The 14,966-nt window shown below is 33.7% G+C and overlaps 1 protein-coding gene and 1 long non-coding RNA gene across 5 annotated transcripts in view; both read right to left on the bottom strand.

Annotated features, from left to right (window-relative positions):
* The window catches only part of LOC125865852 (coiled-coil domain-containing protein SCD2-like), a 45,497-nt gene extending 42,593 nt beyond the window's left edge, over positions 1–2,904 (bottom strand). The window contains exons 1-8 of the mRNA XM_049546112.1: positions 2,698–2,904; positions 2,512–2,613; positions 1,987–2,432; positions 1,848–1,923; positions 1,688–1,729; positions 1,550–1,612; positions 1,296–1,345; positions 1,054–1,081 (exon numbers count right to left, since the gene is read on the bottom strand). Of these exons, the coding sequence (XP_049402069.1) occupies positions 1,054–1,081; positions 1,296–1,345; positions 1,550–1,612; positions 1,688–1,729; positions 1,848–1,923; positions 1,987–2,432; positions 2,512–2,613; positions 2,698–2,904 (1,014 nt within the window). The remainder of the gene's footprint in view (positions 1–1,053; positions 1,082–1,295; positions 1,346–1,549; positions 1,613–1,687; positions 1,730–1,847; positions 1,924–1,986; positions 2,433–2,511; positions 2,614–2,697) is intronic.
* Positions 2,905–4,182: 1,278 nt separating this feature from the next.
* Positions 4,183–9,819, bottom strand: LOC125865856 (uncharacterized). 4 transcript variants are annotated; one of them, XR_007446411.1, is made up of 10 exons: positions 9,673–9,819; positions 8,732–9,042; positions 8,534–8,623; positions 8,299–8,388; positions 8,116–8,215; positions 7,444–7,726; positions 7,269–7,373; positions 4,970–5,042; positions 4,531–4,706; positions 4,183–4,433 (listed from the first exon to the last, which is right to left on the bottom strand). It is a non-coding gene; the product is annotated as an uncharacterized LOC125865856 (long non-coding RNA). The 4 variants fall into 4 exon arrangements; XR_007446409.1 differs by having other exon boundaries at positions 4,531–4,687; XR_007446412.1 differs by lacking the exons at positions 7,269–7,373; positions 7,444–7,726.
* Positions 9,820–14,966: the final 5,147 nt, after the last annotated feature.

The raw sequence follows: 14,966 nt of genomic DNA, 5'->3' as shown, positions 1-14,966 counted from the left end.
ATCATACAGAAATAATATTGATCTATGAAGTAAGTCGGGAGTGTGTATGGTTGGAATCATGATCTATCATATTCAGAAAACATGTGATTTTCCTTTGGCAAAGGATATTCTAACCACCATCTACGAAAATAATATATATCTCAATTGAAGGGAGGATACAATCAAAGGAGGTCAGACAAAGTATATTTCACCAAAAGTATTTTTCACACATGATCTTCAACAAAATGGTGATATAGACGTTCAAAGACTCATTCAAGTGATATCTTGTAAACTTATTCACTAAGGATTGCCAACATTAATATTTGAGAAGTTGTGATATAAGATTGGAATGCATCGTCTCCGAGATATCAAGTAAAGTTTTTATCAGGGGGAGAAAAATATGTGTTGTACTCTTTTCCTTAACCATGGTTTTATCCCAATTGGGTATTCCTGGTAAGGTTTTTAACGAGGCAACATTCAAAGCATATTAAAAGATATGTGTACTCTTTTTCCTTCAATAGGATTTTTTCCCACGGGGTTTTTTCCTATTAAGGTTTTAACGAGGCATATTATATATGGACATCCAAGGGGGAGTGTTATAAAATAATATATTGTGGATGTCCACTACATCAAGAAGTTTCTCCATACTTTCCTCCATTATGAAGATAACCATAACCTCCACCTTTATAACAATTATTCTTGTAACATTTCACTTCCATAACCTCCCCATTATATTCATGTTAATGTCATGTTTATGACTAACCTTTTGTATGCCTCTATGTTACACGATAAATAGAGGTATAAGGGTTCATATTGTATACACTTGAAGACATAGAATAATAAGAAAAGCTCTCATCTCTTGTCTCCCTATTTCTATTACTTTCACCTTCTAATTTCTTGTCTTATTTTGCTTTAGTTTTATAACATGTCTTGAATTTTTAAGTTAGCACTTATTTTGGAACAACTTTTTTTTGAAGCTTAAGTGATATTTATTGTGGGACTGAGAGAGTAACTCAATGAAGTTATAAGTAAAATAAGGAAGAATGCATCGAAGTGTCTATATATGATACATACCTCTCTTTGTTGTAGAGCTGCTTCTTTCCTGTATAAAGAAAAAAATATAAAAACAATATGAAAATTTAGAATGAAGAAAATATTGTTTGTTTGTACTATGAATTGAATTGTACATCCAGAATAGTCCTAAGAAGACATGATCCCAAGCCGATACTTGACATGTACCCCTCTTCCAGAGAGAATTGGTATTTTATTTTTTTTGAAAATTGGAAGCAGTTACTAATTCATGATCTGGCATTTACCTGCTTATAAGACGAGCCTCCATTGACACACCTTCCCCAAGACTAGCAACCTAAAAAGCAAGACAAAAAACGGTAGGCATAATGACTTCATTTTGAGCTCAGGTTACCAATAAGTTGTATTTTTCCGAACTCTTTACTTATAACTTTTAACTGAACACCTCGTATAAAATTCTGAGTTGGCCAGCAGTGGAATTAAGTAATGTCCTCAACTTGTATAACATAGATTTCTGAAAGCAAAGGAGAAAAAAAATGACCTGCTGTTCAAGCTGTCTAGCCCTTGCCTCAGCTTCTTCGCAATGCTCTTCTGCAAGTCGAAGCTGATCCACATCCCGTGAACGTGATGAATTGAAATGATAAACTAATTCTATATATCAGAAGGAAGTTGTTGATACCTTTTCCAGTAAACATTCATTCTCTTCTTGAAGCATGTCAACCTGCATTTTGAATTACATCTCATCCACATGCATCAATATTATATTATTGTAGTTAAACAACATCCTATTGTGTTAATTAATTTGCATGATTTTTAGTTATGCATGGTAATGGACTAACCTCATCCTGTAGAGCAGAAGAAGATGGCTGAATGGGAGGTTCCTTATACTTGAAAGTACCAAAATCAACTGATAACCTGCTCAATCACCCAATAAATAAAAGAAATGACAAATTCAGAATATAAATTAATTAAGATTACCTTTTATCTTTACGAGCTTCAGGTTGAGCCTCAGTTGCAACTGGCCTGAGTGATAGAGGCACACTAGAAAGAATTGGCTTTCCTCCAAATTGACCGGAGCGATTAGCTGCAAGAGAACGAGCAGATAGAGGCTGTTCCGGGACATAACTTGATTGAGAGGACAAAACTTGATTCCCAGCCAAAGGTGTAGTAGGTGCGCGAGCAGATGGTGGTTGTTCCAAAGTGTTTTTAGATTGAAATGTCAGCTTACTCCCAGAATAAGAATATTGTTGTTGCTGAGAAGTTCTAATAGGTGTGGTTGAGCGAGCTGACAAAGGCTGCTGGTCCAATGACTCTGAAGATGAAGATGGACGGATTCCTACTGGACGTGTAGCTGGTTCTACCGTTGTCCGAATTGATGATGGACGTGTAATTGATGCATTTGCCTCTAATGATGTACGAACTGTCTGAAAGAGAACAAGTAAACCATCTTTTCTGTTTCTTTCTGTTTTTACTAACCTGAATACATGAAATAACAATACTCACCTTTTGCAAGGGCTGCTGATCCAAAGACTCAGTTGATGTAGAGGGTCGGATTGCTGGACGTGTAGTCGATGCCTGTGGTGGTTCTATGGATGTACGAACTGCCTAATACAAAACAAACAAACAAACAAACAAAAACTGATGCTACTTTAATTTGTCAAAGAAATAAAGCATGTACAAGATTGTTACCAGCGGAGTACTTCTTCTATTGGGCCTTCCACCAGCAAGCCCAATAGCAGTTGAAGGAGCCACAGGGTTATACTCATACAGCTCATCTTCCTCATCATCATCATCCGCTTGTTGACACGCCATTACCTGTGCCAGCCTCTGTGCCGCTGCCTTTGCATTTTGCGGACGACGTCCCGCATTTGACCCTGACCGTGCGTGCCCGTGCATCTCAAATTTGATCAATTAATTATATGATTTTGGCTTTTGGGGTAACAAGTTGAATCAAAATTAAAATTTTGCAGATGAGATCAGAGTTACCACATTGCATGCGGGGGGAATAAGTTCAAATCTAAGATGCGAATTTTGCTATGGTAACAAGCACTGCTAAAAATCCCGTATAACAAGTCAAAACATAGCTTATTTAACCATAATTAATGCCTCATTTATTTCCACTTATTTATATCTCAATTTTATATTCCATTCTCTATTTTTCCTTTCTTTACACCCAAATTTGAAAAATAAAAAATATAAGGGATCATTTGGTAGACTGTATAAGAATAATACTAAATAGACTATATTAGTAATGCTTCTATTAGCAATGTTTGCATTAATTATATATAGATTATTTTAATGCATTGTTTGGTTTGACGCATTAAAAATAGCATGCATTGCATAAAATAAATTATTTACAAAGATATGCTCCACACTATTATGGTGGAAAAGATGTAAAATGATTTGAGAGGCAATTGTGTCTTTTATCATGTTAATGCAGACATTAAAACCATTGCATTGCTAATACCTAGAAATTCATGGAATTAACAATGCACACCTTAATACACAATAGAGTCATATATAACTAATGCAAACATTAGTTATACATATGTTAGTTTGGAAAACAGTACTAAACAAGGTACTAATAATACACAAGACTAATACATGCATTGTTTTTTCTAATACACTCTACCCAACAATCCCTAAGTGTATTTATATTGTTAGGCCTCAAACTAAATTATTCATATCTTAGTTTTAAAGTACCTTTTTTTTCCTTTCTTATAACCATTTAAATGGATTCAAATTGTTATAATTTATAACAAAGTCTTAATATCATTAAAATGTTGTCCATTCAAGAATTTCTGTAAAAGTGAAATTTCAACGCCAAGTGTTATCATTCACCATTGTTAATTGGCATCACCCACAACCGCCATCCTCAATCGCAACTACAACTATCGATCACACAATCAATAATCACAATCACTTGTGACTATTTACAATTATCACCATCACTACCACTATTACTACAACCACCACCAATCACCAGTGACAATCATCATATCAACCACAATTATTGTAACACCTCATACATTTAGAGTAGGTTTGAACTCATTAGATACTTGTGGTTAGACTCGAACCATGATAGATATTGTGCATGCACATGTGAATCAATATCTAAATGTATAAACAATTGGAGTTGAGAAGAATTGAAAAAACAAAGTCAGAAAAGCCGAGTTGAGATGAAGTCGACAAAAGGTCCGAATATTAGACATATGGACCGCATATTGAACCATATATAAGGTCCAATAAATTTAAAATTTTAAGCTATATATTTATATATACTAGATGGGGGAAAGCCGGGCCAAATATGATGAAGATTATAATTTAAGGAATAGCAATGTTTCTTCCAATACAACAAGAAATGTAAAGTTGGTGCTGATACTTCTGTTGAATGTATGGAGGTTATATTGCTCTGTTTTTGCTTTCTGCAAAAATTAAACACATGTGCGTCATTGGGTTAACGTTAGATTGTTCGATTAAGATATTAATGGAGTGAGCGAGAAGGATAGGGGTGTATCTTACGTCAGGCAGTCGGATGAGATTAAAAAAGTGTGGAAGCTGGCAAGATATTTATTTAAGAACCTCGACATTGAGTATCTTCAAACAGGGTAACTTAGCATGTAAAAGGGTATGCTTGGCAGATCCATTTGTACGAACTGCATCCATAAAGCTCAATGATCTGTACACACAAGCGCAGCCTATTAAATCACATCGGAAAGAGGCGCACATGAAAATTGTAATTGTAGAATTTATGATCACAATGCATGTTTTAAAGTGAAAGCAAGTATAAGGAGATAATTATATCTACATATAAATTGCATGGCAGCAGAAATAACAACTAAAGCTTAAACTTTTCATCTGTGTTCTTTACAAGTTTAATGGAAAGCTGTAACAGGACAAATTGCTAAGATAAAATTTCAAGAATTGATATTAAACTAAGCTCATAAAACATTAAGGTTACCATTATCAGGGCATTTGCTATGCCAATGAATACAGAATATCAACAATATATTGTGTAAGCTCTTCAATCGCTCCTGCATATAATACAACTATTAGATGACATGTTAGCATTGTATTTCTTACATTGTCCTTCTCTTCAAGTAGAAGGTCTTTATTTTAAATGGAAACAGTGCTTAGAAAGATACCAAAGCTTTTGAAGATGGCTAATGGGTTGGTAAATTTGAAAACCAATATCCGATAGGCCAAACTATTAAGTGAAATTATCCGTCCGATAAGCAGCCTAATTCTACATAAGAATATATTTAAAATTTGAAAAGAGTTACATTCAAAAGAAGTCAGATAAGCACATAAAAAAGAGCAGCTTGGTGATATAAAATCTTTTTAAACCAATACATCCAAGAAATTCTAACATAACCTTTGCAAGTAAAGAATTGGGAAAAGAAACTTTAGTATCAGTCCATATGCATTTATAAAAGTACATCACTAACGCGACTCGAGTCAAAGAGAAGAAATTGTTGTTGCAAATTTGAGAATGGATGTTTTTGACGCAGCTGAAACATGTTTTCTGGAAAAAATTTGAAGATACTTCCTAACTTGAATAGCTTACAGAGATGTTTGTCCCAGGGGCGGCTCAACGCAATCGGAGGCCTAAAGCGAAATCTTAATTAGAGGCTTAAAATTTAAATAAACTTCACAAGCATTTATTTTTTAAAAAAATTCTTACATTTTTAAATGTAAGGTATTACTTAATATTATTTTTTATAAATGTTTTATTTGATTCTTTTTTCAATTATTAGTTTTAGATAATATTTATCAAATCAACGTTGAAAAATATCATTTTACTCAGGCAATCATTATATGAATTGTTAACATGGTTCTATAAGTAATAAGTTGACAATTTCAAATAAATATTAGAGTTAGAACCATAGATTTGATTCAAGAAGTTGATAATTTGGTCTACCCCACATTTTACTATGCTTGTTGTAATGCTTGAAAATCTAAGAAGAAATTAAAAAAGAATTTATAATTCACTTTGTTCAACACTTTTCGACTATTGATTGATTTTTTGACAAAATATTACTCTAACTTATCAAAATTTTAATGAAGAGAGTGTAAAAGGAGTTTAAAAGAATAATATAATGTGAGTATTAGTGGAGAGAGTGTAAGAAAATAAAACAATATTTTCTTTTTTCTTGATTTCTTCTATTTGAATGGGGTTAAAGAAAATAAAATAATAATTTTACATATATACTTTTTATCATAAATAATTAATGTTTTTTCTATAAAAAATTAACACATAGTAATTTATTCTTGGTAAAAAATTGAGGCCCCCTAAAATTGGGGGCCTAAGGCCAATGCCTTATTATAGTATGCATAGAGCCGGCCCTGGTTTGTCCTGAAATAAGTGCCCATGATTTTCAAGGTCATTGATGAAGAAGTAAGAACACATCTTAATCCACATTGTTATCGTAGAGTTGTAAAATATTAGGAGCCTATCAGCTTCAGTTATCCTATAAACATGAGGAGTAGTCGATCAACAAATTACTTTTCTGGTGAAGAGACTTTCATTCAGTTGTTCAGCAGAAAAATGATTCTTGTTGTATGATATTTTAAGGATCACTCAAAGCTTAAAATACTTTCAACTTAAGTTGAGATTGGTACAACCATTTATAAACTTCAAATTTTGAATCCTTTATCCACATACCTACTCTTAACTAATAAATTAAGTGGACGCAAGAATTAAGTACAATCAAGAGTTACATATTCACTTTCTGTTAACTTGTTCTCTGTTGTTGGAGCTATTGTATTTCCAATAAAAGTATCTAATTAATCAAGGTTGTAGGAAGGCTACTCTTCTTTTTTGTCAATCGAGTCGCTTTCCCTCATTCCACTCGTTCAATATCATTGAACAAATCCATATGGGCATGTGTGTATTTCCCCTATTTTGTGGCATCCAACCATAGGCACTTGAAGAGTGGTAGATGAGTCAGTGCACTGTATGTTATAAAGAAAGAAAATCTCTCTCTATTTTAGCATCTAGCTCTTTCATCAACAGAAGAGACACTCATATCTCTTCTTCTCTATTTAGCACTAAATTATAACTCTTCTGCCTCCTTGTGTGTGGTGTTGTATCAGGTAAATGATTATACTGGCTATTGTTATTGATGAATTACATTAACAACAGACATAAATCAGTAGGCCACACTTACACTTTCAGATAACTATTATAGACCAAGCCTCTATATCAGCTGACAATAGTTGTAGAACTTAAATTTTGAGCTGGAAGTCAACGAACTGACCTTCTTGTAAAAGAATGTGTTAAAGAAATGACATTTGAAGAACTTCCTGGGTTCCCTTCTCTCTCTCTCTCTCTCTTTTAGCCGTTCAAGATACACATTCATAATCTACAAAAAAAAATCATTTTATTTTTTCTTCTTTTCATATTCAGGTTCACTAAATCTTAAACTCTCTTACTCCTGAATAGGGAACTGAACATAAAGTATCAGCTCATAGTTTAACCATGCCCCAGATGTCAAATATTGCAATATTTCTCCAGTAATATCAATATTGGACCTTTTGGGTTACCAAAACCTTTGTTCTGCACAAAATTAGACAGATACAACATATAAAGAGATCGCAAACTGAACCTCGTATAAAAAAAAGTGTACAAATCATACCGATTGGATTTAGATAAAGCACAAGAAACCTCATCATGCTTCTCTTAAGTTAGAGGCACAAATGGTTCTGAAATCGCATCCTGTTAGTTAATAAACACCAAAATGAGGAAATTAAACTATGAACACACGTGCTGCTAAATGGCACAATTCAAAACGTTTTTGCCCCAGGAATATTCCAGCAATAAGAGGTTATTTCGAATAGAAGAGAGAGAGAGTAAAGTGATGGGTTAGAGTTCAGGCTTCTAGATGTAGATAAGAAGGCAAATGGGCCGACTTTTCCAAGTAACGGAGAGTGACATAATATTAAGCAACAGTAAGGTACGCAAACTGGGGAAAGGTACGAAAAGTGGGGAAAGTTATGAAAGCTAAATGAATTGATTTATATCCGAAGCAGGAAGAATAAGTTTATTAACGAAGTAAAGCTGAATAGATTAAGGGCATATCACAAGAAATCTGGAAAAGGCATTACCTGAAATCAGCAGACGGAGGAGCATCGAGTCAGCGCAAACCTTTGGATGGGACTATATTTAAGGTTGGAAAATGCTGAGTAGACGCACCCGACATGCACCCTTATGTGCAAAAAGTAACAATTTACAATAATGTGACGACCAATATGTCATACTGGAAAATGTAAGGCAAAGAGCAGGCTAACCCGTTTCGAAGATAGGGAGCGGGCTGCATACTTGTTTTCTTTTGTCCAAATTGTCCAGAGATTGAACGAAACGAATTTCGTCGTAGGTAGCTAGTAAATAAGATAAATAAGATGTTTAAAGGGTGTAGGTAAAATGTAGATATGCAACTTAAGATAAGTTAGGTGTTATATATGCTACTAATAATAATGGAAAATGTATGTCATAAGCAGAAACATAATGGAACAGCAGACTTACTTGTTTGAGAAATGATCAGAGGATTGTGTACTTGTTTTTCTTTGTTTAAAATGTCTTGGGGTTGAGTTGGTCGAACTTGGTGACAGGCAGCTGGCAAACAAAATACATAAGATGTGATAAAATGTGAGTACGCTATTTTAGATTAGTGAAGTGTTGTACACAAAGGCAGAGGAAATACATTGGAAGTAAAATGAAAACCTTTTTCAAAAAGCGTTGGAGGTTCTCAAATGATAAGTGCAGGCTTGCAGCCTGTTTTGGAAAACCGTCTCTGTACCAACATGATGTTTGCTGCATTGGGGTGTCAATAGTGGGATTTTCAAGAAGGTTATGCCTTGTAGAATCTGTTTTCACACGGCGGGCTAGCAGTAACACCTCCTTTTTGTGAGCAGACACCTAACTATATGTATTGCGCCATTTAAGTTGCATAGCAGCCTTCCTTTTTTCTGCATATGAACAATCGTTCGATTTTTTGGAATCCATCAACTATAGAATTTAATTTCTGTTTATACCTGCAGATGTCAGAATTCCTCGTGAAACATTTAGAGAAGAGGTACGCAACGTAAAATCAGAGCAAGCACAAGAATTTAGCAAGTATAAAGATTCGTACACTATTAATTAAAACTTAGGAGATTTTCTAATTTGCTACATAAATGGTTATTAAATTGAAATTTGGTTTCCCGATCACATAAACAATGGCAGTAACAACCACTAAATCACATAATAACATAATAAGTCAAACAACAACAGTCTAAAAAGTTAAAAGGTAGTCCTTCTGTAATTAAAATCATAACTAAAGTCGTTCTAACTACTTCGAATTCACAGCTTCAACAAGCAGTAATATCGTTTCGAATAAGACTCAATTCAGTTATTGCGTGTATACTTGACATTCCAAGCTGCAAGACCTTCTTAAGCTCCGCCAAAATTACAAATAAAATTCAATGAGGAATTTTGACGAACACTTGGGGGTAAAAATTCTTAGGCTCTGCGAAAATTACACATCAGATTCAATGAGGAATTTTGACAAACACTTGGAGGTAACAACAAAAGAAACACATACAAGAATTACACTGAACCCAGACCGCGAAGAGGAAAACAGAAAATTCACAGTTATACAAAGCACAGAGAAGCAAATCACTCACCGAACAAACTTGTGGGCAAGATGAACTATGGAAGACGCGAAGTAATCAATTGCAACAGAAATCGACAGTGGAATTGAAAAGATGAAGAGGAAGGCACAGAGTGAGAGCCGTAAGAAATTTGGATTACACGCCGCGAATCAAAAATCTCTCTTTGATGACACAGGCATGTCGACCAGGTGTCTGGTTATTACCTTTTATTATATACTCCCTCCGTCCCTTTTTAGTTGTCCACTTTAGAAATGACACACAGATTAAGGCAACAATGATTAATACAGTAAAATTACAATTTTACCCTTATGACAACTTTTCACTTCAAAATTACAACCACTTATTTGAATTCAAGTGAAATAAATTGGAGGGAAACAACATACACTTTTACAATTTTCAAGAAGTGTAAATAAGGGTATAATAGGAAAAAATTTGTTGTCCTTTTTTGATTTGTCAAAATGGACAACTAAATAGGGACAACTAAAGAAGGAAATATGAACAAGTAAATAGGGACGGAGGGAGTAGTAGAATATATATTATATTATATTATCTTCTTATCTTCTTCTTATTTAGAAGTGGCACTTCTAAACGACTAACAAGGGCAACTGTGTAATTTTACTATTACTTTTAGGAATCTGTAAGTTTGCTGTGTATTAACTTTACCTTTTTCATTGTTTACATCGATGTTCTCCTCAACATATGCTCTAAGACTCTTCTCGATCAAGAATCTGCCATATTCATCTGGATCTCTTCCCTGTTGGGGTATTCATTAGCTAAGTAAATTTTTCTTCTCCTTTTTTCCCAATTTCTCTTCCTAATGTGTCCAACTCTTGAGAAATGGCCTATGATGGTGGCTACTTTCATTCTTCTTTGAATATTTAGGTCTGCATGTCATTAACAAAAGAAACACATACAAGAAATACACTGAACCCAGACAGCGAAGAGGAAAACAGAAAATTCACAGTTATATAGAGCACAGAGAAGCAAATCACTCACCGATCAAACTTGTGGGCAAGACGAACTATGAAAGAAGCGAAGTAATCAATTGCAACAGAAATCGACAGTGGAGTTGAAAAGATGAAGAGGAAGGCACAGAGTGATAGCCGTAAGAAATTTGGATTACACACTGCGAATAAAAAATAACTCTTTGATGACACAGGCATGTCGACCAGGTGTCTGGTTATTGCCTTTTATTATATAGTAGATATATTACTCTTATTTCGAAGTGGCACTTCTAAAGGACTAACAAGTGCAACTGTGTAATTTTACTATTACTTTTAGGGATCTGTAAGTTTGTTGTGTATTAACTTTACGTCTTTCATTGTTTACATCGACGTAACTTTACCTCTTTCATTGTTTACATCAACGTTCTCCTCAACATATGCTCTAAGACTCTTCTTAGTCAACAATCTGCCATATTCATCTGGATCTCTTTCCTGTTGGGGTATTCATTAGCTACAATAATTTTTTCTTCTCTTTTTTGCCCAATTTCTCTTCCTAATGTGTCCAACTCTTGAGAAAGGGCCTATGATGGTGGCTATTTTCATTCTTCTTTGGATATTTAGGTCTGCATGTCATTGAATTTAAGGATAATTTGCTTCTTATCTTGAGAGTTGTTTCCCTTTGATTGTTTTAGGTGTAGATAGAATTTAAGATTAGCGAAATAATTTGAGTGATAGAAGCAATATATGACGACGCACAGGATACTGTACATCTTTTCGTACTTATATATTATTGGTTTTCCAAAAATTCTCTGGATATCTAGCTTCAAAGTGTTGATCAGGTTTCTTTCGGATTATCCATTTTTTTGAAGATTCAATTAGCTTAAGATTTTGACTCCGCAAAATTAATGTGATCAGTTAAACAATTTTGCTAAGAAAACAAATTACACTATTCTCTTTGTCTTTTTTTCCCGATTGCTAATTTTAATTTTGCCTGCATGTTGTTTCCCATTAATTTTGACATCAAATATTGCCTCTCAAGCAAGGTGTGATATGTCTCAAATGTATGCCATTTGATCCCACTGGTTGTCCTGTTACAGTCATTTACTATTATCTACATTTTTTGTGTGTAAATTGTATGTATTACCCTTTTATATAAGTCAACAATCTTAGGATGAACTCTGCATTGTATTATTGTACTAAAAGAAACATTAGTTGTACTGTCAATTCCTCCAACCACGTGTGTACCCTTTCTCTTTTTTGCTGTGTGGAGGACAGTTGGTATCCACACCCATTTTCACTTTTTAGTCCTAATTTCGTAGCACTGTTACTTTTTTTTCTTCTACTTCAAAAAATACCAAGTTCCTTCTGCATCTCTTTTTTCTCCCAAAGTATTTTAGATCTGTGTTACTAAAATTTCAATCTGCAAAATTGATGAATTCTCTTTACTACGAATTGGTCGTTTTTCGGCATTATTCGAGAGCTCTTTCTCTTTTGTTTTTGTGCTGATTAATTTTTATTTTTTTTAAAATTTTATGGGTCCTCTATGTTAGGACGATTGGAGTGGATAATGATACATAAAACCTCAGTGCTTTTTCTATGTTTATAGTTTAGTCTAAATGTACGTGTTTTTATTGAAAAAGTTAATTTTGGTTGCTTGCATGTCATTTTATGGCTTCTTACTATTTGATGCTTCTTGATTTTGTATATATCAGGATATTTGGAAATGTGAAATGGCTATTCAAAGTTATTGTATGTGCGTGTTTTGCTATCTCATACATTTATTAATGGTAAGCACTTCAATTTGAGCATCTTCTGTTTGTTTGTATTTTTCATAATCTTAGAGAGTAGAGAATATTGATTTCTAGAGAGTGGAGAATATCGATTTTTTATCTTCATACAACTTTTGGAATTCACTTACCATTTTGATTTCAATCTTAATTATTTTGTGTTGTTTGGAGTTCATTTTGTTCACAATTTTTAAGGTTTTTGTTTGCTTATTGCCCTGCAACAACTTTTCTTCTATATTAATTGATCTTGATATATCTTTAAATTTTGGCTCAGTTAGTTATTCGGATTGGGGATGTTGCTTTTCATAAACTTAGGAGAAATATTAAAAGTCGTTAGACTAATTAGCATAAGATTTTAAGGAAAGTAGATTCTTGAGGGAAATTTTTGATTCTCGAAATAGAAAATATAATGAAAATTCTTCTCATACCTACACTCAGGAATCTCTTATTTCACCTTCTAAGCTAATAAATTACTCACTCAATCAATTGCATGTTTTCTAGTAGTTTCTTACTTATGTCCTTGATATGTTTAGAGATAATTGATCCGTCCATCAGCCTAGACATGAGTAGAGAATTATACAAGATTAAAAGTTATACAATGTTTGTGATTGTAATGGTCCATCATTTCTCTCATTTAAAATTTTTTTGATGTCCCTCTAGGGATACACATTTTCATTGGACCTTCTTACAATTTTATTTGGCTTCTCAGCTTACTCTTGTGTTTCTAGCAAATTAGTGATTTCTATTAATTAACTGGTATCAAGTCTTGTGAACTGATTTAATTAATTCCTTAATTATGAAGAAAAACCTTTTATGTTGCTTAGAAGTTTTCATTCTTTATAATTTTCTAATGAGGTATGGTCATTCTCGCTTTTGCACCACAAGTAAATTAGTTAATGCTAAGCCAAGTTGCGAGTGATACTGGATTCATAGTAGTTGCTAATATTTGGAAAAACTTCTCATTCTTGACAACATATTATAGTAAAATTTATCACTTTATGAGCCTATTAATGTATCAATATCTAACCTACTTCACATTTTTTTTTATTTATTCTTTGATCAGGTAAACTTTTTTGTGGCTATATTGAGAATGATGTTGGTAGTTCATGTTTTCAGTTGATACTATGCAATGATTTTTTAGTGTTTCTTTCTTAGTATTGTAATTGAATTTGGTAACAGTTGATTGTTGATTTGGTAGGTTTGACCAAGAGTGAGGACTCCCTGGCAGCATTAGGTAAGGAGTTGGAGGAAATCAAGACACATACATTTCATCATCTCAGTCTTTTTTTGTGCAAAGAGCTAGAAAACATTCTGTCAAGATTTTATTCTTTTCCTGACTTTTGAATTGATAAGCTTGAAATATAGTGTAACTTAGACTATCTTCTTTCCTTGGAATTCTAACTTTTGATGATATGTTCCTTTAGAGTATTGTGTTATCTGAATTCTCTGCAAATTATTTTACTAGCAAAACATGTATTGTGGCAGAGAGTGGAGAAGAAAACAAATATATTTAAAAAATTAGTTCAAGATAGGAAATGCTTTCTTGTAAGTCTTAATATAGGAGAGAGCAAAGTAAGCGCATATACCTTAGCGGATAGAGCGTCTCTTTCCTAAATAGAAAGTCATAGGTTCGACCCCTACCTGGCGCGTTCAACTAGAAAATCCAAAGTACATATTGGGTGTATGATTTGGATTATCTTTTCAACAGAAATATGTTTTATTTTTTATCATAAACTTAATTTTCGTGACACTATTTAGGGTTGTTTTTCAAACTTCTAAACACTTCCTTATCCTTTGACGAAATAGATTATTTTCTCACAATGAAGATTGATCTTCCCGTAATTTGAATCATGAAAAGAACTTGAGGGAACTTCTCGTGAGTCGTTAGCTCATTGAGCTTTCTCCTATGATTTTTTTTTACCTATCATAGGGTAGTTTTTACCATTGTGTGGTGATTTCGTTTGTCAATTGGATTCAAAGTGCCTCTTTAAGCAAATAGTTGGTTGATGTTTGCCCTACTTTCTAGAGATAACATAAGCTCCTCTTTTTTTGTCAAGGTGCATTCTGCAAAGAAGTGGCAACTAAAAAGCTAATGTGGTTAATGGAAAGAGATGTGGCAGTTTGATTTAGCAACAGGCAAATAAAACCTGGTTGCTGGCTATAGCGTTGTTTGAGGGGACTAAAACATTGCTCTGTCGGTGAGTGCATTTGCCCTGCACGAACGGTCCACAAGAAGTCAATTAAAGCACGAGCCTCTCACACGATGACACGATACAGTCTGCAGGTACGTTACCAAATGTGCGTAAAATAATTGTAGGTACAACAACAAATAGAAGTGAAAGAAATATAAACAGTAGCAGTAGGACTAACATGCAGAGAATTTGAAAATTTCTTATAATTGTGCACTCTTTAGTGCTCTTTTTCTTTACTAAAAAAATTAGGATAAGACGTTGGAATCCAAAAAAGTCACAAAATCATTATAACCCGATAAAGTAAGAGTAGGGGCAGGCCGCAATATACATTTGAGAGTGAAAATACCATATTACTAAACCATTCACACAAATCTTGTTCACCT

This window comes from Solanum stenotomum, chromosome 5 (genome assembly GCF_019186545.1).
Source record: "Solanum stenotomum isolate F172 chromosome 5, ASM1918654v1, whole genome shotgun sequence".
NCBI classification, from domain to species: Eukaryota; Viridiplantae; Streptophyta; class Magnoliopsida; order Solanales; family Solanaceae; genus Solanum; species Solanum stenotomum.
The sequence above is the reverse complement of the archived record's forward strand: the minus strand, read 5'-3'. Positions and strand labels throughout refer to the sequence as shown.